We start from the raw sequence: 23,964 nt of genomic DNA, 5'->3' as shown, positions 1-23,964 counted from the left end.
CTACTTACCATCTGATCCCTTACAGAAAGCTGGCAGCCACCATTTTAGAGAGTGTGAATGACTCTACCCCCCATCCCTCATATTCTTCAAGTCAAAGTATGTTACTTACAGAGTCATAAAAAATAAGAACTTCTAAAAGTATAAACTATATTTTAGAAAGGTTTCCATTCAAAATGCCTACTTTTTTTTGATTCTGTCCCTTACATGGCCCAGTGTCAAAGTTCTCGTTCATCAAATAGCTCATTTCCCAAGAGATCCAGTGAGACGATGCCCAGCAATTATTGACACCGTTCCAGGAAAGTGGGTCTGTGCCCTAACTTACAAGAAGCCTGTGGATACTGCACAAGTCTAAACATGTTTACAATTCAAAAAGCAATTACTGAGAAATAACCATTTTTCCCCATTTTGGGAAGCAACAAGGAAAATGCCGGCCTCTGATCCAGCTGCCCAAGCAAATTGCCTATGGTGGGGAAATCCATGGTGCCAAATGAAAAAAGGTTACCCAGCAAACTAGGATGTATAGAGGTGGGTCAGGAGAACAACAGGCTGGCAAAGAGAAGACAAAGACAAGAAGCAGAGAGCTCCTGGTGACATTAAAGCCAGGAGCATGCTCAGTAATCACAAGGTTCAATTTCTAGGTCCCAGTTGACATATGGAGAGAATGAATTCTGAGAGTAGAAATTATTTAAATTCACCCTGTCTCTGAGATCATGAGCTATAAAAGGCATCAACTCTCATCATCTCTTCAATAATCGAATTCCTTCTAAAACAGCCCCACTAAATGGGCTGTTTTGACTCTTGGAGCAGAGGATTTGTCATTACAGAGTAATGACACAGTCTTCTAACTGAGCAGAAAGATCCCTCCCAGTAACTTCCACTCGTTAGACTAACTCAAACCTCTGGACGTCACGCAGAATGGTAAAACAGTAATAATAGTAACACCAACAATAATACAAGTCCACCATCCAAAAACCAAAATACTCTAAAAATCTGAATGCTTTTATGACACATTTGGCAGCAAAAGCTGATCTGAAAGTGCATATGCAGTTCTTACCTATTACAGTTAGTTTGAGTCTGTTGGGCTGCAGAAATATTCCTGGGTTTGGCTATAGGGTGTTGTCCCAAAACCCATAGAGAGTGTTATGTAACATAAGGCATATGGAGTTCATTATTCAGGTGAACAATATGAAATTATAAGTAATAATTTTTGTAGGGCAAAACGGGCCAGATATTAAAACACCTAAAACATCTATAGTATTGTAAATCACACAAGCTCAATAGACATAATTTTTTTCAAAATGTCAGCTATTGGCAACTTCATATGGTTCAACTTAATGCTTTTCTTAAATCTGACCCCAAAGATTTTTGACTAAGAACTTGAGAACCTGTCATCAAAAGAGAGGCTCAGTTTGGAGCTTTTGGAGCACCAACTATAAGTGCTGTGTCAAGCTTGACTCTCCAATGAATATTTCCACCCAAGTCTCTCCAGCACTCCAGACTCATTATCCTACTACCTCCTCATCACGTCATCTCCACCCAACTGTCTGAAAGTCAGCTTAAATGCAAAACTGTGACATATGATGAAACCAGGGCCTTGAATAACATCATATTGCTCAACATTCACTGTAACTTGTTTCTCATCAATGTTGTAACAAAACAATGTTATTCTGCTATTCGGGGACTCGCTGCTATACAAGGATAAGAACACATTTGTAAAGCCTTTCAAGATGATCTGATAATGTGATCATGTGTTCAAATGATGCAATAGCAAAGGTTTGGGGGGGGGGGCTCCCTGATGGTGTAAGGGTTAAAATCTCAGTGCTATCAAGCTATCACCAGCCACTGAGGCATGAGTTCGATCCCCCACCAGGGAGCTGACCCACATGGCACATCAGACCCCTCCTGTCTCACCTGCTGCTCCCCTCAGCAGTATATTTCAGTAGATCTGCCTGTTCTGCTCCCCACTCTGTCTTGGGTGAGTCCTCTCACCACCCGTCACACTTCTGACCTATACCCCAGTTCTTATATGCATAAATAAATCTTAAAAAAAAAAAAGATTTCGGTTGGGGAATAAGGAGAAAGATGGCACCCAAGGAGGTTCACTAATTCACTCCCAGGAGAATGATCTAAAGTAATCCAGAGGGGCACTGAACTCAGAGACCTTAGTACTTAGAGCAAGACTAGAGCACCTCCTGGACACCAGAGACCACACTGATCATGTGAACAGAGTTGCTGCTGAGGAAATTTGACGCTATGCAACAAAAGGTGGGTGACTCAAAGAATTCATGTGGAAAGAGAAATACAAAGGGGAAAAAGAAGAAGAAGAAGACACACTTCAAGAATTCCCCCCCACAATGTGAGGAAAGGCCACAGAAGTGTAGCATGGTGTTGAGGAAGCTGTGGAGACAGGCTGCCTCATCCCGATTCTGGTCCTACCACTTTCTTCCTCTGCTCCAATGTCCTTATCTGTCAAGTGGGAATAATAACATCACTACTTCAAAAGGTTATCTCAGGATTGATTAAGTTCACTGATATATTTAACTCACTTAGAACAGTGACTTAGAACAAAGGAAGTGTTTAATAAATGTCAGTTTTTATTACACGTTGTGGTCCCCATGCACACCCAGCTGCGGGTAAGGTCTATCACTGGTGCTCAATTAAATTTTAGCTCATCAGGCAGTATAAGTCGTGCGGTACTCAATTCATTTTTAACTATCAGGCAGTAGAAGTCAATGTCCTGCTGTCTCAGACAGTCACCTCTATTATCTTATATTCTTAACTCAGACAATTTCTCAATTCAGACTACAAGTATACTTTCCCCTCAAAGGTGATTATGCTATAGCTGCAAGAACCCCAAACTATGATTTATAATGAAATCAGCTTCCTAGCTCCTCTTTCCTGATCCCTGGATGACCTATTGCAAATGCTTTCACCTTTCAGCACCTCAGTATTCCCATCTGTGCAATGGGAATGAGATCCCATGAGGCTCAAAAAACAGAGGGTTTGGCATCACTTGGAAAAGCAGTGCTGCAAATATGATTTTGTAAGCGGAGCATCCCCAGCTCCTGCTCTGGCCCTCCCTCCCTTCTCCTCCCCTTCCCCCTAACCCCCTCTCTTCGCCTCTGCAATAAGGTGCAGTACGAGACTGCTGCCTAGCACAAGCCAAATTTGTTTAAAGAAGATACCACTGAATTTCAAATTTCAAATTTCACCATTCAGGTTTTGAGACTTGAAAGGCTTTGAAAACAGACCAGTCAGGCCTGCGCTCACACTAGTACCAATTAAGTTTTGAAATGGGTCAATCAAAGACGGGCACCCCAAAGGGGATATACGTGGGACTTCAGACACTCTCATTCACTAAGACCTTTGCATGTCATTTCTGCTTCAAACACCCTCTGCCATTCCCTCTAGCCCCACTCCCGCCCTGCTGCCAAAGACCCCCATCTGCCTCTGGACTGACTGCATCTGGCATCTCTGGAGTTGTAACGTGCTATTGCCTGGTTGTCCATATCGCCACCTGCTGACCAGAACTGACCAGCACAGCCTGCCTGTGCCCAGACATCCATAAGAGCTACATACTCCTGACCCTCCAGCACCACTGTTAACTGTGGTTCCAGCCTCTGGCATGACTGACACTGCCTCTTGTTGTTGCTGCATCTGGCACTGCCCATCCCAGCCTTCAGACTGCTGCTGCTGGCTGCTGTGGTGCCACCTCAGTGGCACCACACGTGCTGGATCCTGGTCTACAGCTTACCATTGTCACCATCCCTAGGCTCTCACTAGAGGAAATACCATCTTGCACGAGCAGCTTTCAGTTTATACTACTGGACACTGTGGACACTATCTGGGGTAGAAGAGATGGCCATTTGTAAAGTTAGAAATATTTTTCTTTTCCCTAATTGCCTTTATTAATAAACCCAGTTGTTTCTCTGAGATTGAGATGTGCCTTGGGTGAGGACCCACAAACCATGACACATTTCCCCAAGATTTTGCATGGTTTCAATTTTCATTTCCCAATCTACAAACCACACACACACCTCCCCATCCCTCACTTTCACTTCCAAAAGCAGCATACTCCCCAGACTGGCACAGCTGGCAGCTTGGAAGGAACCTGCAAGGAACAGGTATGTTTTCATTTGCCCTGCCCACTGACTTGATGGATTCTTTTTCTTCTCCTCCGGGGACTTTCCTGACTTCCTTCTGTAAACGAAGGAAGGAGCATATGAGCACACTGTACATAAATATGCTTGGGAAAGCTTTCTTCTTCTTCTTCTTCTTCTTCTTTTTTTTTTTTTTTCTTAAACCAAACTTGGTTTCTGTTGTGGGCGGTGCATTCCCTATCAGGGCGGAGCGCAGAGTGTTATGGAGGGGGCAGGGAGAGCCAAGGGGGAGGAGTAGGCAATGATTAATTCACCCACTATGAGCACTGGGCTTCTATTTAATGGAGGGGTCTCTCTGCCCAGCATCAGAGCTGTCCCCAGGACCAGCAGGAGCATGGCAGAGAATGTAGGGCTGGGCTTTGGGGAAGCAGCCAGCGTGGAAATGCTGCCTGCAGACGGCAGCTACAGGCCCAGGGCCAGTGTTGGGCCAGCAGCCAGGAGCAGCAGCAGCGTGTGCTGCGCTTTCACCTGCTGCCTGCTCTTACTCCCCATCCTGGCAGGATTCACCACCTATCTACTTGTTGGACAGCTCTGGGCCCAAGGAGAGGCCTGTGTGACCCAGGTAAGCAAGATTCCATGCTGATCCCGGGGACCAGAAGACCCTCTGTGGGTATCTGGCCTCCACTGCTACTCTGGACTGAGCTCCTTGTTCCATCACATGGAAGTTGCTTCAATGTGCAGAGGAGTGTGAGGGGTGGACACGTCCAATTTGGTTTTTATTCTCAGTATTTCCAGGAAATATGAATTGTCCTTTTATATGTTTATCTGGGAACATATTCAAGCCACATTTTTTAGATAATTATAATCATATAATACTGATATTCTGTGAACATTAGTTTTCTTTTTAAAAAACTCTTTACAATACATAATACATGGTCATTGGGGAAAAAAATGAGAAAGCACAGATAAGGGGAAAAAGAGATAATCCTACAGAGGTGATCTCTGTTAACATTTCAGGGTATATAATATTTTTTAATAAGATGAAATTATTTTTGAGCCTTCTACTAAGTTCTGATTTTATGTATTGTATTACTGAATACGTATGTGCTATCATTGATTGCATGAACCTCCTTTCTTGTGTTTAGAAATATTCTTTTACAAATCTCAAGAAAGAATCTCTTGCCTGACCTCCAGGTCTTGCTTAGGGATAAGGGGATGAGTTGTATAAGGAGGTCTAGGGAGAAAAAAACAGCACAGAGGTATAGATGACAAGGGGAAAACACACAATTCTAGACTAGGAACATCAAAAATGCATCTTACAGCCTGAAGAATGTGTCATTTGAGTAATAATGCTCTATAAAAAAAAAAAAAAGTGCCTACATAATCTGTGATGACTCATTTCACTCCGGTCCAAAGTATTAAATTCCAAAGGAGAAAACAGGCACTTTAATGGGTTTAATTGGTAACCTTGCTTCTAAGCAATGCTGGCCAACTTCAATGCAGAGACACTAAGTGTGTCATGGGTAAACCAACCCATTAGGGTCAACCACCAGACTGTGATTTAGGCAACAGTATCTGTAGACACATGCTCTCATTCAGAAAGTGTAGAAATATGCAGCCAACCGGAAATGCTCATGTTAGAGAAGAGTTGCAAGGCAGGGGAGGGCAGGCTGTGACCTCAGGCCAGCACAGGGCTGGTTCCAACACAGTTCAACTTGCAGCCTCAAGTTGGTACTAACGGGACTCTGTCCCTCTTCATCCAGAAGGAGAGGGTTGTTTTGCATGAGACCTGCAGTAGTTTCTAGTAATCCCAGCTCTCTGAGTTCTGCAGAGAAACACTCTCCAGCCAAAAACAGTGTCTGAAATACTCTGCATCAGCAGAAGCCAGAGAATGCCTTTGTGAATCTAGAAGATCACTAGGCATAATATCATGGTCCAGAGGGGCCTCTGATGCTCAGTCAGGAAGTCTGATACCAGCTGTCAGCAGACAGGAAAGGCCATGAGGAAAGGTGCTGAGTGCCTGCCCCATTGTAGGCACGCAAGAGCAGAGCAGGCTATGACTACATTCTGTACGCATTAAACCAGTCTCCCTGGAGAGGAGACATATGGAGACATTTGGAGCTAGGATCTGACCAGGCTGTGTAATTTCTTAGTGCGTCAGAAGAAAGAAAAAAGGATAGGGCACATGGAGCAATTAGGATCCTGAAAAGAAACAGCTGTCCATCAGCAAAGCAAGGTTAAAGAAGTTTAAAGAGTTTTAAAGGCGGTCAGAAAAGATGGGGTCACTAAGGACCCCATCTTGGAGTTAGCACCAGAGAAAAAGCCAGTCACTGTTCCTTGTCTGAAGGGGCAAATGGAGGAAGGGGTTTAAAGACACCCAAGGAGAACCTGAGGAGCTGAGGGCTGAGGACAGAAAGGTCCTCAGCCAAAACAGCAGGCAGGGAGCAGAAAGGGGGAGGGCAACTCCAGCCACTCTGTTCCCCTCTCTGGTCACATTAGCCTGACCCAAACCGGAAGCCAAATCCCAAAGGAGTCAAGTCAGTTTGCCCAGTGGTTAGCCTAGCAGGGCTGAGAAGGGCTGACAATGGATCGGAGGGGCTAATGTAGAAAAACCCACTCAGAGGAAACAGAAGATGGGATTTAGGGAGGGAAACCAAGCCACAGAGCAGAGTTTGGTTGGGCATAATAGTGAAATATGAAAGCTCTTAGACAACCTGAATTTGAATCTCAGCTCAGCCACTTCTGCTGATGTGAAAATGAGCACATGGCTTCACTTCAATTTTCTACCCCCCAAAAAGGAGATCAATATCTATACTCTGAGAGCACTGATGAGGCAAGTGCAGGAGCAGTCTGTAAACTGAACCTGGGGGAGAGTTACATGCCATGGTTATTGTGATGAGAACCTCACGCTACACCAGGCACCAGCCAGCTACCAAGAAAACTTGGTCATGGCTTCAGGCGGCTCCAAGTCTTATGATGAGATGATTAAGGAATTAGGTTATTTCAGCAGAGGTGCCATGGAATTGTAGCTGTCCTTTTAGCCAAACCTGGGGGCTAGGAATGGTTCAGAAAGGCTTTGCAGAGACAGGAAGGAAGGATTCAGTGCCAGAATGCTGTGCCCAAGGTCAGGGCCACTAACCCATAATGGGCAGACAGAAGCCTATCAGATAATTACAGGCCACTAGGGGTAACTAAGCCATTGACGGCCATCCAGCCTAAAGCTAGAAACAGGCCCTCTGACTCCCTGCACTCGCTGGCAGGGGCGGGGGGTGTCTGGTGACCCAAGAATATTACTAGTAATATCAGGAAAGCAGCAAAAGCAGCGGCAGCTACAGCCAATCACTGAGGCTCACCAGGGTGCTGCCTCCCAGGGAGGGGCCTCACAAGCCAAATCTCATTTCACGCTCAGAATCAGCCATCCAAGACTCCTGGGCCAGGGGCCAGTTAGGGCTATTCATGTTTTTCCAAGGAGGGAAGGGAAGATTAGAGGAGGTGCAGAGCATGCTCATGTTGGTGAAATGTAACCCAAAAACCCTTCCACCAAGGAAGTAAAGGAAGAACAATTTATTCTTGAATAAGCAGCGAGCCAGGATGTGATGTGCTATCAGCTGAGAGACTGCAAAGACTGACAGGGATCTCACCCTTTCCGCACCCAGCAGATGCAACCCATTACATGCATGATCTCAAGATAAACAATAACTAGTCCTCAGGCACCTTTGTCACGCATAGTTCCTTCCAACTTTACGTGGTAATGGATGTAACCTGGATACCCACAATCAAGTTTTGTCATCATGGAAAGCATTTTCCATCTGTCCTTTTCATGGGTAAATGAAGTAGGGAACAGGAATATCCTGGGAAAGAAGATATCTTGTAAAGAGCAGCAGGCCTGATGCTCCACACAAGAGTCAAAGCAATTCCTTGAAAACTTGTACCAGCCTCCCTCCTCACTCCTGCCCCCACCGTGGCCCCCCTGGTCTCCCTCCATTCCCTGGGGCTCCCTGTGCTCTCCTGCTTCTGGTATTTACCTAGCTGTTCAGCTGCCAGGTCTGCTGTAAGGGACTTCCTCTTTCCACCTTGTAATAACCACAGGAAGTTGGCATCACTAAGAATCTTTTCTAATCTAACATAAAAAGGACTTGAGGCTTAAGAAGAGGTTCAGAGCTCAATGGGGCGAATAGTGAGCAAAGTTCAGAACCTCCCTGAGTTTCAGTTTTCCCACAGTACCTACCCAAATGAAGTGCTCTGAGGAGTCCAAGCCACCTTCACAAAGCCCCTATGAGTGTCTGACAATATGGGTATTAATTGGATATGTGTCCCTTCCCTCCCCCTAAGTAGATGAGGAAAGCTCTTCACAGATTTATAGAAATTAAGAGAAGTGTCCCTAGCCCAGAGATCAGTAACTTTGGCCCTCAGGTGAAATCACACCCAGTGCCTGTTCTTGCAAATAAAGTTTTATTGGAATACAGACACATCCACTCACTGTTGTCATGCTACTGAGTAGCATGTAACTGAGTAGCTCCATCAAAGACTATATGGTCTATAAAGTTAACAAATCTGGCCCTTCACAAGAAATATCTGCCAGCCTTTGATCTAATTCAGTCTCTTCATTTAATAGGTGAGGAAAGTGAGATTCAGAAATGGGAAGGACATGTTCAAGTTCACAGAGCATGTGGGGGCAGAGCCAGAAGTGGATTCTATTTCCACAGTTGTTGACCTCCCTCTATCAGAAAAAGGGACCAACCCTGTTGCTGCTGGGTCCCCGGGCCAGACAAAAGCAACAGCAACTGGCAATGTTCCAGTTCTTTAATAAGAAACCACAAAAACAATTACAAAGACTGTAAAAAAAAAAAAATTGAAAGGGGAAAAAATCCCCCTTTTCCAGGGGGATTGTGAGGGATCAATGTGACAGACTTAGTACCAGGAAAGTTCCAGAGCAGAAATCACAATAGATTTGAAATTTCAGGATAAACCCATTTAGGTAGAGTGTCTGTAAGAACAGCATCAGTGAAATACATCATGGAGCTTCTGTGCAAGCCACACTACAGTTGCCTTTTTTTTTAAAGAGAGAAAGAGATAGGGGCTTCTTTATATATAAGGTTGGAGTATTTCTCTAAGATATAGGATTGGGAGGGAAAGCCAAAAGCATGACAGCATATAAAGTAGTATGCATTCATGCTTATGAATGTGTCTATAAATGCACAGAGTGTCTCAGGAAGAAGACAAAAGACACTGGAGGAACCATGTGACTATTTTAAACTTACACCCCTCTGGACAAAATGTGCATAACCTGTACAAGTATAAAGCCAGCAAAACATTTTAGGATTTTTAGATTCCCTGGAGAATGTTAGGTAGATTTGCATCTCAGAAAAACTATAGGTCAAAAAGTCAATTCCAGTTTGAATTCTGGGCTAGAAACTTCTTAATTATGTTACCTAATCTCCCCAAGCCTCAGCTTATGTATTGAATGGGATATTTAGAAATAAAGTGCTTAAAGTATCTGGCAGGAGATAGGAAGTAGTACATGGTAGGAATTATTGCTGTTATAAACAGGGAACTTCCCTGCTCGTGGATATTACATCACAGAGGACAACTTCCCCATGTGCTCTGAAATCTGCCACCAGCAGGCCAGAGAGCAGGTTTTTTCGTTCTGGAGGATTTTTCTTGGTCTCTAATTTACAGGAGCGATCTCTGTGCCTCTTTCTTCACCCCAGTCTTGCCCCACCCCTACCCAACCCATTCTCCAATCCATTCTTTACTCAGTTACACTTGACCACGGTGTGGATGGTCTTAGCAGTTTCCACTGCCCTCAGGCTGTATCCAAAGGTCCCACTGGTCCACAGCTGCTCTGAGTCCCAGCCTCACTCTTCCCCAGGCTCCGTTCCTACAGAATCTACTCCAGGCATTCCAGAAGGCACTGGCTATGCCCCAAGCTCAACACAGTATGGACACTCAGTCCCATGCAGTGAAATGCCAGGGATGTCACAGGAGGCATTTGTTTCCTAGGGTCGTGCCACTGCCCCATCTCTGTCTACCCTTTCAGGTCCAACTTCCAGAATCATCTGCAGACATCTCCCAATTACTCCTGCTGCCTCCAGGTGCATTTCCACCCTTTCCAGGAAGGCCCTACAAAACTCCTGGCCTTTATTCTCCACTCCCCTCCCCCAACCTACCCTTATTCCTGAGCCCCCATGGGCTCCATCTAGATCAACAGGACCTCACAGTGATGCCAACTCTGGCTTCAGACTTGGGGGAAATCCGCGGCCCCACCACATCACAGCTGTGACCTAGAACAACACACCTGTCTTAAGTTCTGTCATATTGAGGGTTTTGAGAAGAGTAAATGAAATCATGCCTATAAAGTCCTTTTACATATAAAGAGTAGTGTCTGAAACATAAATGTGCAGTACATGTTTGCCATTATTATTGGATACATATAATCTCTGTTAATACATTAATTTTTGAAATCACATAATGAGTAAAGTTCTATTATCTCTATTTCAAGGATGATGAAATTGAGACTTAGAAAAGTTAAGCCATGAGCCCAAAGTTAACAGTTAAGAGTATGATGTTGGGATGCAGGAACATCATATATGTTCCTCCTTACCATTATGCTACTCTGCCTCTGGTTACACACCCCACAAATTACTCACCTCCTGGGCTAGTCAGAATCCTGAAAAGTGCCTGGCACATAGTAAGTACTCAATAAATGCCAGTGTTCTTGCCCCCATCAGAGAACCTGGTTGTACCTGGCATACAGAAGACACTCACTACATATTTACTTGCTAGCTGGCAATAGGAATGGAGGAACAAACAAGATACTTGATCTCCCAGCTATAAAATGGGGAGGTTCACACACTTTCTTCACAGCACTGTGCTGGGAATTCTGAAAAAAAAAAAAAAAAAACTACTGCCATAAAATGGATGCTCAACTCACATTCTTGCCCCACTCATTCCACCTTGGGTAAGCCCTTTGATATCACTCGAGTTGTTTTCTCTGCTGGAATGGGGAAAACAATGATGAGCCACTTTCGGTGTGGTCTAGAGGAAATGGATAGCTGAGCTAAAAGTGATTTGTAAATTGCAAAACGCTGAGCACTTAGTGGTCCCTGCTGTAGCCATCGTGTTGAGAACCCAACTCACTCCTAAGGATAGGCTGTGGGCAAAGGGCAGCAAAACCAGACATGGGGAAGGTGAACTGTAGAAGTACAGAGAATCAGAGGGCAGAGAGTGGTGGATGTGAATCCAAAGTATCTCCTGCAGTTTGCAACTGTTGATTCTAAGACCCATTCATTCATTCATTCATCTGTTAAGACCCACACACACACACACACACACACACACACACACACACACACACACACTAAACGCTGACAGACCACACACTGCCAGCTGCAGCAGCACAGCAGCTGTATAGAGTCATCCTCCAGCCTGGTGTCCTTAATAAGGCCCAGCAACTGACAGCAGTAACAAGCTTAGGTTTTAAGATTGGGGGTCGAGGTATACTCTATTCCTGCAACCCATTTGAATTCTGGAAGGGCAGAAATTCAGAAGCAAATTGTGGAATGAAGAAGCCTCTCCTATCAAAAGGATGAGGAAGCTGTCTAGAGCTCCCAAAGTCGCCAAACATGCCATTGATCATAAATAGATAGAAGGGTGGCTTCTGTTTATACCATTGAAGTGGCCAAAGGGAAGATACCTGCCAGTGACCATTCTCTGTTTTTATTAATGAGGACAGAGTCTCATCAAGTTCAGGTGGCATGCCAAAGTCAGGCCACTTGGAAATAAAGGAAGTCAGATCTCCACCTGTGCTAGGCTGCAAACACCACATTCCAGGCATTGCTCTGAATGTTCCAAGGAAAGCCCTGTCTGGAGTAGCATGGAGGATGATGACATGAAATGGCCTCAGAATAAAACACTTCTAGTCTTGGATGTATCCTTGTACAAGTCCAAACAGGAAGATTAAGGGTCAGGCAAGGAAGAAAGTGTCTGTATTTTTCCTAGAAGTGCTTGGAGGATGTTATGGCTCATAAAACATTTGTGCTTTTACAACTGCAGCATTTATGACAGCAAGAAATGAATACCTCTTCCTGTTTGTGACTATACTAGACAGTGACTCGGGAAAAGGGGAGAAAGGCTAAATGGCTCATTAGTTTAAAATACACTTATGGGTATTTTTCTGGAGAAATGCCAAGAAGAGAATCTCAAAACTCATCTTGCTTCAGACTCGATCACCCACCGCGAACTCAGCTAGTGTTTATGGGACTCCTGACATGTGCCAGGACCTGTATTGATCTAAAGATTCAGGTGCCAGCCACTGCAATTACTCCTTGACCTTGACTTACAAAGGCCATAAAAGACCAGTGCTGACCACTCCTCTGAGAGTAGCGGAAATATAGATGAGGAATGCACACAAATGCCCACTCACTGGCCTCCAGTGAGCCCTCAAGAAGATACTCTGCTCTTGCCCACCAATCTTCTCTCTTCCCTGCTTGAAGAATTAGAGTGATTGCAAAAATGCCTCCTAGATCGTGGTTAGTTTGAGTATTCCTACATATTTCCAACTAAGCCACCTCCTCCCCAAAAAGTAATAAGAGAATAAGAAAATTAATGTGAGTGAAAATTCCCTGACCTACAGAAACTCAGAGGGGGGAAAAGTAGCAGCTTGCCTGGCATGGCTAATCATCGCTGGTGGAACAAGCTTCCCACCAAGCGCATGCCCATGGTATACAGATTTGTCTTTTCTGGCTCTGGCTCCTGACCACGCCTGGCAAATTTCCACAGACATTTCTAGAGCCATGACTAAGCTCCAAGCTGAGTCTGATGAAAACTTTTAGAGGCTCCAATACCAAGAGTACACCTACCCACCTCTGCATAATTAAATCTTTTTGACGTAAACAAAAACTCAAAACTGCATGTATTCTAAACTAAAAGGATCTCTTTTCAAATTTTTTTGCATTGCAAAGCTTGGGCGAAAGTCTCTAAAGTTGACCTTTACCCTGTCTTCTGCTTTCTTTTCTGTCCTTCTTTCTGGTAACTGAGAAATGGAGTATTTTGCTAATTGAATTATCCAGCAGAAGTGTCAGGCACTATCTGAGGCACCAGGAATATGTAACGGTAAGCCAGACAGACCAGGTCCCTGCCTGCTTCAGCTCTAGCTCAACTTCTACTAGACAGACAGAAGCCCCAAGTACAAAAATAAATATCACCCCCAAGAGTGGTATGCTCAGGAGGGGAAATAAAATTAGATCCTGATTCTCAGTGAATGTTTTGAAAAGGCATTAAAGGGGGGACAAATCACATTCTTCTGGGGTGTTATTAGACTCCATCACTTTCAGATTTGAAAGTCAGTGTTGCAGTGGCCAATATCCCTCAAGAATTTCCATTTCCTTGGTGGCCTCAGAGTAATCCAGAAGCAATGGACAGGAGCGAGGGCTGGATGACAGTAAGACATCTGATTGACCTGGTACCACCAGCAACTGTTTTAAGAGCAGGCAGTGAGCCAGCTCTAAAGTAGAAATCTTACCCCAAAAGTCATTTTTAAAAAAAGATTTATTTATTTATGAATACAAGAACTGGGGTATAAGCCAGAGGTGTGAGCAGGCAGTGAAAGGACTCACCAGACAGAGTGAGGAGCAGAACAGGCAGATCTATTGAAATACACTGCTGAGTGGAGCACTGGTCAAGACAGGAGAGGTCTGCTGTGCCATGTGGGTCAGCTCCCTGGCCGGGGATTGAACTCAGGCCAGTGTCTGGTCATAGCTTGATAGTGCTGAGATTTTAACCCCTGTGCCACCAGGAAGGCCCATGTTTTATCCTTTCAAATTTCTTTAAAAAAAAAAAAGATTTATTTATTTGTTTGTTTGTTTGTTTATTTATACAAGCACTGGGTACAGTCAGAAGCGCGGGAGGGTGAGAGAATTCACCAAAGCCAGAGCGGGGAACAGAACAGACAGACTGACGAAATACACTGCTGAGGGGAGCAGCTGGCGGCAGGAGAGGTCTGCGTGCCACGTGGGACCCTCGCAGGAGGCCTGGGATTGAACCAGCGCTGCAGAGGCTGTGGGCATCTTCGCAGCCCAGCACTCAACTGCTGCGCCACCAGGGGAGGCCCCTTTCAAATTTCTTTATTCATTCCTATTTCTCACGCAATAATCTTTCTCCCATGATAGACATTCATTATTAAGAGAAGCAGCAATAAATGACTTTAGATGTTGTTTTTGAAGAGAGAATCCCAGCTGATGTTTTGGGGACAGCTGGAATGTTGTGGTCTTCAACATCTACCAAGTAGCACTACCAGTCTCCAGATGCATAGTGACATTCTGGGCCACTAAAATCCATCCACATAGGAGAATAAAATGCATGCCCAAATTATAGCATCCCAGCAAAGCAAAGGCAATGTAAGCACACAAAAACATAATGACAACAGGTCTCTAAGCCAAAAAGAATACTCCAAACTCTTGGTTGAGTATCTGCTGAACCAAAAATAAACAGGAACTTCAAAAATAATTCTCAGAGAAAACTAAATGAAGCAAAAGACCAGCGAAGGTGGTTACCACTTTCTTCTCAAGAGGATGCAGCTCCAAATCTCCCCAATTCTCTTTGAGAAGCCCACCTACAGTTTTCTGCTTTGCCAAAAGATCTGTTCCTTTATCATTTCTGCCAATAGCAAGTAAGGAAACAAATTTAAAAAATAAGCTCATTTTAAGCTGCTTCTCCTTTCCCTAAGCTCATCAAAATTACAGATACTAGACAAGTAGTCATGTTAACAGAGCTCAGGTTTCCAGTCCTGTGCTACATGTATGTAATGTATCCACTTAGTAGAAATCTTGGCAGTTTCTTGGCTGCTCATATGCTCTGTTGGGCTTCCTTATTCTGTACACACTCGGCCTTGTCTGGAATGATCATTGCCTTTTATCACCTAATTCCTGTAGGACATGTAAGACTCTGTTCAGAAGTAATTTCCCTGAGAGCTCCCTGGCCCCTACCCCTAGACCAGGTCCCTATTTTCTGAGGTCTGTGTTTCCTCCTGTTACAGTGCAAAGAATCATGACACTTATCCCTCCAGACGCTGGGAGGTGTTATGGTTTAGGGCCAGGGTTCTGGTGTCAATTGGTGTGATGCCTCCACTTTCCAGGAGTAGGAAAATGGGCAAGTTCCTTGACAGCCCTCAGCCCTGTTTTCCATCAGGACATAAATAGCATCTGCCTTAGAGGGTCACTATGAAGCAGAAGGAGATAGTACATGGGAAGGGTTAAGTGTCACTACTCGTTCAATAAATAGCAGCTACAATACTGCATTTTCCAAGTCCCTTGAGTTATTCACCACCATTGCCTCCCTGGCTAGAGCATGGAGAAATTGGAGAGGAGTAATTTGGGATGGTAAGTTGGTACTTTGAATGCCAAGGAAAATATTTTGTTCTGTGTATTGAAGGCCATGAGGTGTCATCGAGGGTTTTTGAGGAGAATGTGTCTTAACTAAGCGATGGTTGATTAAAAGCCCTCAAGAGGCAGGCTAGGAAGACTAGAGAAAAGGAAAATCCAGATGGGAGGACACCATCAGCAGGCTGGGGCAGGGTCATGGGAGAGAAGTGTGCTGAGGCCTAGCATGGAGACACAAGTGGAAAAAGCCAAACATGGAAATGACAGGTTGGATTTGTGAAAAGGGGAGGAAAATTCCAGGGCTAGAAACTGAGAGGAAGCAGTAGGTGACATTAACAGAATTACAAAGCAGGGGAAAGAGAGTTGGAGAAACAAAGGAGTCAATCATTTAAAAGCAAGCGCTACCTTCAGGAGGGCTCCGGTAGAGATTAGGTAACATGGCTTGAGAGTAAATGGTGCCTGCTGGTCTTTACCCCAGCCAGGTCACCACCAGCACAGAACTGCTCACAGACCCAGACAACCCCACATACCACACGTACATAGAGAGAGCCAGGGATACCCCACACAGATGCAGAACAAATTCTCTCCTGCTGATGGAACTGTCTTCTCTCATAGTCACACTGAGACACAACCCCTCATTCACAATCACACTCATGTACACTTACAGACACATGGACAGGAGGATTTAAGATAGCAACCTGATCCAGCGTCATTGTGACATGAGGATCACTGTTCATGGGGAGTGTAACGATTAGAACCAAATAAGAGATCCTGAATTGAGTCCAAATCTTATCAAAAAAAAGGTGTTCAGGAAACGTTATCAGATGGGAGATGGTGATTTCATCCCTAAGGTCATAGTTTAGTGTTGCCTCTGAGCTTCATATTCAGGCACATGAGCGGTGGTTCCTTCCTTTTCCATGCAGACTTGGCACTGAGTCATACACTGCATGCCTGGATCCTCACCTCGAGCCTGGAGTTTCCCAGTGCTCGTCTTGTTATTACTCCCATATCAAACATAGGAACACCAAAACTCAGGGAGAAAAAGTGTTTTGCTCCAATCATAAATGACATACTAGGAATAAAATTCAAGTCTGTCTGAGTCAAAAAGCAGTTACTCTCCTACTACTACATAGCCCCTAAACTCACCTGCAAAGTAGGGCTGAAATATGAAAAAGCCTTCACGTGATGTATGGCTGCCAGGGCCAAGTGTTGCGCCTGATGAGAAAAATGGAGCCATATTCCTTTTCCTGTATCATTTCTTAGAATGGTTCCAATTTTTAAATTGTGGTGGAAAAGGAAAATAAAGCAAAATGCCATTATTTGTTCAAGTAATAGAAGCAATAACAAGATGTTAAGGTACCATAAAGTAGAGCAGGAAAAGCCTCAGGACAGACGTTTGAAGTTGAGCTTCAAAGACAAGCAGAGAGAGAGAGAGAGAGAGAGAGAAAATTCCCTGGGGGTGCTGGAAGAAGAAAAGGGAGAACTAGGGTGCAAGAGTCCCATCAACCCCAGTATTCTCATTCCCGGTGCTTTGGGGTGCTGGGGTCAAAAGAGCCACAGGTGGTCTGAATCATATCTTTCTTTCTCGATAGATTCCAAGAGGACAGAAGTTGGGACCTTCACCACAGCGAGGCTGTAAGTATTTACACTGATGCCTTTTCTTGTGGGAAAGAAGGTCATAGCTAGAAGTTCTGGTATGTAGGATATGCAAACCCAAGGCAGTGAGTCGTCCTCCCTGGCAGTGAGAAAGCAAAATGGTGTTGCAGCCAAGTGCCCAGTTTACAGAGTTGACAGTCTATGGGCAAATAATTTCACTGGTCTCTGACTTAATTTACTCACCTGTAAAAATGGTTGTGTCTGCCTCTCATAGTTAGTGTTGAATTAAATTAGATAATGCCTATAGATGTATTAGAATAATGGCTAGCGGGGCCTCCCCGGTGGCGCAGCGGTTGAGCGCTGGGTTGCGAGGCTGCCTTCGGCCTCTGCGGCGCCGGTTCGATCCCCGGCTGCTCCCCGGCCACCGGAGGCAGGTCCCACATGGTGCACAGACCTCTCCTGCCGCCTGCTGCTCCCCTCAGCAGTGTACTTCGGTCCTTCTGCCTGCTCTGCTCCCCGCTCTGACTCTGGTGAATTCTCTCACCCTCCCGCGCTTCTGACTGTACCCAGTGCTTGTATAAACAAACAAATAAATTAAATAAATAAATAAAACATGCCTCTATTAAAAAAAATTCTTAAAAAAAAAAGAATAATGGCTAGCAACTCACAATTGTGCAAGTAACACTGCTGTCAGAACACACTTGACTAATATATCATCTCTGAGGACCAAAAGGAAATTCAAGTATCTCCTGGAGAACTGATGAGGAAACAGAGGCCCGAAGCAGTAAAGAGATCGCTACAGAGTGGCTTCCATTCTGTCCTCAGTTCTACCATTCAGTTACCTCAGTGGATATGACGGAGGCAAAGGCCAATTAGCTCTCACAGAAGCAGCAGGAGAGAAGAGGCAAGGTGACCTTTTCTGAGCACTGCCCACGTGCGAGGAGACATTCTGAGCACTCTCTTCATGGTAGGAATTGGTATGCGCACCTTAGGATTGGGGAAATAGAGTCTCAGAGGCTAGATAGCTTGCCCAAAGTCTTGGGCTGAAATTCACCTGTGGTGAAGCCTCCTTCTCCTCAGGCTCACCTTACCACAAACAAACAAAAAGCACCGCACAGAGTGGAACACTCTGAAGCTAAAGGAGAGGAATGCTTCTCTCCAGTTCCAGGCACCAAGCAATGAGGTATTCACCACTGTCATCCTCTGACTCATACAAAGTGTTTTTCCCCTTTCCTTACAGATGAATCTCTTCCAATACGCAGAGAAAAGCCAAGGGCACACCTGACAGGTAATTGTCCCCAGCATGTTTTCAAGGAAACTATGGATCAGGGGCTTCCAATTTCTTTCAAAGTGTGCCCAAACACATTTAAGTTGTTTCCAACTAGAAAGTATCACCATTCCTTGGTGATAAGCTCTTCCTGGGGCATAGGGTTTGCCGAGGTCTTCCTCCCTAGACTGCTCCTAAGGCCCTTGTCTCTCAGGCATTTTCTTTCAGATTCTATCCACCCCCTTCCTTCCTCTTTTGTTTCCTTCATTCACATTCTCAGTCATTCAAAAATGGCTCTCTGCTATACAGAGAAGAATACCATGTGTTTTCACTCATACGTGGTATACAGACAAAACAAACATATCGACTAAATAAAACAATAATAAACTTTTGGACTATGAAACTAACTAGTGGTTACCAGCAGGGAAGGGGGAAGAGGGACAGACAGATCTAATTGTCTAAGGGGACAATTGTATGAAGGCTACAACTGGAATTTAAGTGGTCATCTTTAGTGTAGTATATACACAAGTTGATTTTCCATGATACCTACCTGCAACTCACATGATAAAATGCAATGTTACTTCAGATAATAACAATGACTTTCCTCAGACTCAAAGAATCATGTGATTCTGACTCTGATAAAAAATAAAAGATTGCCAATTTATTGAGTCTATCTGTGGCCTATTCAAGATGAAGTATTGGACAGTCACATCCAGGTAGGTATTTCTAAACAGTCTTCATTGACATAAAGAGATTGAGGGTAGCCTCATACATCACCAGCTGGTCTGCTTTCCAAGTCTAGCATCACAATTTTCACATCCCACATCTAGAACTGCCCGAGACTGCAGAGAAGAGAGCAAAGCTACTAGTAGTATAGAAAGGTGTGAAAACACCACTGAAAAACAAGAGAGCTAAAAAGCAAGCACACTCTACTGAACAGTAAGAAAACCTGCAACCCACAGGGGGATATTTTTGTCACCAGAGACATTTGTCTTCACAACTGACAAGGAGGAACTCTTTGAGACCGAGGCCAGGGAGATGCTAAGTCACCATCACTTGGCGCTTGCCTGTAAGAATGGGAAATATTGAACAGTCTGGGCAAGAAAATCCTAAAAATGGAGTGTGGGGATGTCACCCATCATCCTACCAAATGAGGCAAGTAGAAATATAATTCAAGCTCTACTGAGTTTTGAGCAGCAGGAGGCATCTGACATTCCATGATCTCACTTAATTTGCAGATTAGCCCAAACAGACAGGGAAATGGAGGCTCTGACAACTGATTCGCTTGTCCCAAGCCACGTAACCAGGAAGAGCTGAGACTCGAGTCTGGCTCTCAGCACTGCACCAGTAACATTACACCAACTTCCTACCCAAACTCCTACTTGCTGCTGTGCTGACATAACTAATTGCAGAGCAATTTAACAGATCTTTCTTTGCCGCCAGTCTAAATGGTTTTTGCTTTTGCATCATTTGAGGGGATTTTTTCTTTTTTAATCTACTACATTAGTCACAAAGGAGAAGTAGAGATATCAGGGACAACTAAAAAAAAAGTCTTTCACAGATTTGGCAAATACCAACAGAATTCTCCAGAAACTATTTAGTGCAATGGTCAGGGGAAACTACACACATTCCGAACATGTTGCAAAAGAAACCACAGTCCAGTTAGCAATAGGAAAGATGCTTTAGAAAAATCCAGAAAACATGTTTCTGGTCAACCACCAGGTGTGAAAATTGCTAACCACATCTTTAAACATAAACTATTCCCAAAGTGTGGCTGTCAGTACGTGATAGTAGTTGCTTGGATTTCAGAAGCAGTCATAGGAAATGAAAAATGTTTTCATTTTTCTGGAAAACTATTAGTTTTATCACAGATAATCTTATTTGAAATTGAGGTTTGAATCAACAGTTTGATTTTATCCACTTTTTTCTGCAATAGACACAAATCATTAACAGTGTTCATTCATATATTTTACATAACATATACTTGTAAATAACATGAAAACAAGGACATATAAATATGCAAATGAAGTAGGCTTATTTTTGTCATCTGTCAAAATGAACGATGCTAACCTAATACATATGTATTAAGAACTGGCTGTATCCAGTGACCGTGATTAAAAAAAAAGTCCACGTCTCTTCCATTCACTTGATCTTCAGAACAAGACTATGAGGGAGATTTATCTCCAGGTCACAGGAAGCTGAGACTCAAAAGGGAGAAGGAACCTGCATGGCTAATTAATAATTTACCATGGTATAGAGTCAGAACTGCAAATGGGCCTAACTGGCCCAGAGCTTTGGACAACAGGGTTGGAAAGGAGTAACAGGAACATCTGACTCTCTCTCTCTGAAATGTCCTCTCTTTGCTTCAGTTTGTTTTTGGTTTCTTATTTGTTTTCTTTGGTCTGAAACAACAAGGTTAATAAAAACAAATGGGACTTAGTGGGCCTCCCCGGTGGCGCAGCGTTTGAGCGCTGGGTTGCGAAGCTGCCCGCGGCCTCTGCGGCGCCGGTTCGATCCCGGGCTGCTTCCCGGCCACCGGAGGAGGGTCCCACATGGCGCGCAGACCTCTCCTGCCGCCCACTGCTCCCCTCAGCAGTGTACTTCAGTCCTTCTGCCTGCTCTGCTCCCCGCTCTGGCTCTGGTGAATTCTCTCACCCTCCCGCGCTTCTGACTGTACCCAGTGCATGTATAAACAAAACAAACAAACAAACAAATAAAGAAAGAAAGAAAACATGCCTCTATAAAAAAAAAAATTAAAAAAAAAAAAAACAAATGGGACTTAGAGACTATGTCCAACAGCTAAGGATCTTATACATCTCTTTTAATGTTTTTATGGGCATTATCATCTCCTTTTTCTTTCTTTTTTTCTTTTCGTTACTCTCTAAGAAAAGCTAGATCAGGGCCTCCCTGGTGACTTCAGGTTAAATCTCAGCACAATTACCAGTGTGGCCTGAGTTCTATCCCCGGCCAAGGAGGTGATCCACATGGTGCAGCTGACCTCTTCTGTCTCCCCTGTTGCTCCCCTCAGCAGTGTATTTCAATAGATCTGCCTGTTCTGCTCCCTACTCTGCCTCTGGTGAATCCTCTCACCCCTGGCACCTTTGGCCTGCACCCAAGTTCTTCTATGCAAAACAAATTTAAAATTTTAAAAAAGAAAATAAATCCTGACTCAGTAAGGAGAGCTGCTATGCAGTGGGGTGGTGGGGGAAGGGAGGGACTCTGCAGCAGAGAGAAAGGTCTGACCCTAACATTTGCAAGTGTCTCAAGAGTTAGGCTAAAAGGGTTTTCACCAGTTTTGGATTTTTTTCTATATTTACTTAATTATTATTGTGGTAACGCTGGCTTACAGCACTGTATATGATTCAGGGGAGTGGGCTCTCACCTTCTCAGATGTGAATCACCATGCCACAGCCCCCAGCAGGGCACGTCCACCTAAAAGGGTTTTTTCTGTTATAGAAGGAATAAGCAAAGCCAGTGGTGGAGAAAAATGCAAGGCTGGAAAGATGGGACCAGAGCTGCTTTACCCCGATTCTGGTCTATTCTCATGAGAGACTGTGCTCACCTAGGCAGAGGGCGAGCTATAGCTCAAGAGCTTGGAAGAAGAGAATCTTGCCCAAAGACAGGTTTCATTCTGATGGATCCATGGGAATAAAACAGTTCAGCTAATCACTTCATAAATGAGAATTTGGAGGGGAGATTCTCTGGCCTTGTCATAAACAAGGGGGGCATCCACCAGTATTATCTAAGTCATTTGGAAAGAGTGGTTCTTTGCAGTAAGGTCTTTTTTGAAACATAAAAGAAAGACTGCTTAACCTTGACCATTTTCTAAGATCACAGAACTCAGGTAAAATTCAAAATTGTCAGATAAGAAAAGCCAGGCTCACAGAGGCAAAGTAATTTTCCCCAGGTCTACTCTCTGAGCAAAGGTACATATCCACTCGTGAATCTTCCACTTGTTTCTCCACAAGGCATTTATTAGTCACTGGTTTTAATCGGTCACTCTACTCTTCGAAAATGTTTTAACAAAGTGCACAGGTGCCAGCACAAGCCAAATCAAACCTCTCTCTTGTCTTTGCAGTTGTGAAACAAACTCCCACCCAGTCCATGAAAGATCAGTTTCCAGCTCTTCATTGGGAACATGAACTTGGCTTGGCCTTCACCAAGAACAATATGAGCTACACCAATAGATTCCTGGTGATCCCAGAGCCGGGAGACTACTTTGTTTACTCACAGGTCACATTCCGAGGAACCACGACTGAGTGTGGTAAAAGCCAAATGAATCAACCGCAACTGAACAGGCCAGATGCCATCATGGTCGTCATCACCAAGGTAACAGACAGCTACCCAGAGCCCACCCAGCTTCTAATGGGGACCAAGTCAATGTGTGAAAGAGGCAGCACCTGGTTCCAACCCATCTACCTAGGGGCCATGTTTTCCTTGCAAGAAGGGGACAAGCTGATAGTGAATGTCAGTGACATCTCTCTGGTGGATTACACAAAAGAAGATAAAACCTTCTTTGGAGCCTTCTTGATATAGGGGCAAAAGATGACTTTGTTATGTGAAGCTCCACTGCCTCCGAGTTCTAATTTTCTACATTCACATGTAATTATAATCAGTTTTCCTTATGAAATTTAGGGACCCAAAATTCACACTTTATATGGTTTACTAATAAGCCTACAGAAGACAGCAGACATTCTTTATTATCTTAAAGAAATGAAAGAACTGGTATTTTTTATGAATATTCTCAAAAAAGAAACTGATTTTCTTGCCATGCTTTGGCAAATAAGAAAAAATATGTTTTTTATATACACAGCAAGCATGAGTTCCATATGTGTATCCAAATTACAAAAAAATAACATTTATTTGGCACAGTGTTTTTGAGCACCTATTATGTTCTGGGTAATACCTTAACCCAGAAGACAATATTAGGAACAAAACAGACTCTACCCAAAGTTTCTATGAAAACTATTGAATGTCTCCCAAATAAATATCACTGAACACAGTCCAAGGTCTGACTCCAAGTCCTAAAACATATATATCATCTAATGTAGTTAAAGATGATTTCTAGAGCTCTCTGGATTGTGTAAGATGTCCAGCTGATTAGCTCACTCAAGAAACTTGAAGATAGAGTCCGAGTTAACTAGACCGACTAAACAACAAATTTGCTTGATGCCAGGAGATGGTGGACTTATTCCCTGGGGGTGGGAGGGGGACAGGAAGTCAATTACTGAGTGTGGAACAGCTAATATAGATAAGCTTTGAGGTTTGAGTCACAACTTTATAAGCCGAGTGTTACGTGGGTATTTTTCTCTTAAAATAGTCAAAGATGGGATTCTCTTATTAGCCCAGCCTAGGCTCCTTTCCTGAAGGTGGGGCTAGACATTGAGATGATCCCTCCTAAGCGCAATTGGGTTCATATCCTCTGCTCTAGATGGTTTTCTTAATTAGTATGTCAAGGGGTGGGGGTGGGGGTAGGGTGGGGTGGGAGGGCAGGTTGGGGGTATCTGTGCTCTCTTAGTGTCTATTGACTTGCTTGTAAAGCTGAAATCCATTCACTCATTTCTCAGGATCCAATCAGTTCATGGAGACAAGACGTGTTAACTTTAAGTATTCTGTGAGGTCT

The 23,964-nt window shown here is 44.0% G+C and overlaps 1 protein-coding gene across 1 annotated transcript; it reads left to right on the top strand.

Annotated features, from left to right (window-relative positions):
• Positions 1-4,485: 4,485 nt before the first annotated feature.
• TNFSF15 (TNF superfamily member 15) lies at positions 4,486-22,877 on the top strand (the record flags this gene model as incomplete). Its single annotated transcript, XM_084237825.1, has 4 exons — positions 4,486-4,722; positions 17,071-17,113; positions 18,315-18,362; positions 22,420-22,877. Exons 1-4 carry the CDS (start codon positions 4,495-4,497, stop codon positions 22,875-22,877), a joined length of 777 nt encoding a protein of 258 aa, XP_084093951.1. The 5' UTR covers positions 4,486-4,494.
• Between the last annotated feature and the right edge of the window lie 1,087 nt (positions 22,878-23,964).

The sequence above is a fragment of the Talpa europaea genome (assembly GCF_964194135.1).
Source record: "Talpa europaea genome assembly, chromosome: 7".
Lineage (NCBI taxonomy): Eukaryota > Metazoa > Chordata > Mammalia > Eulipotyphla > Talpidae > Talpa > Talpa europaea.
Note: the sequence above shows the minus strand (reverse complement) of the source record. Positions and strands in the feature narration are given on the sequence as shown.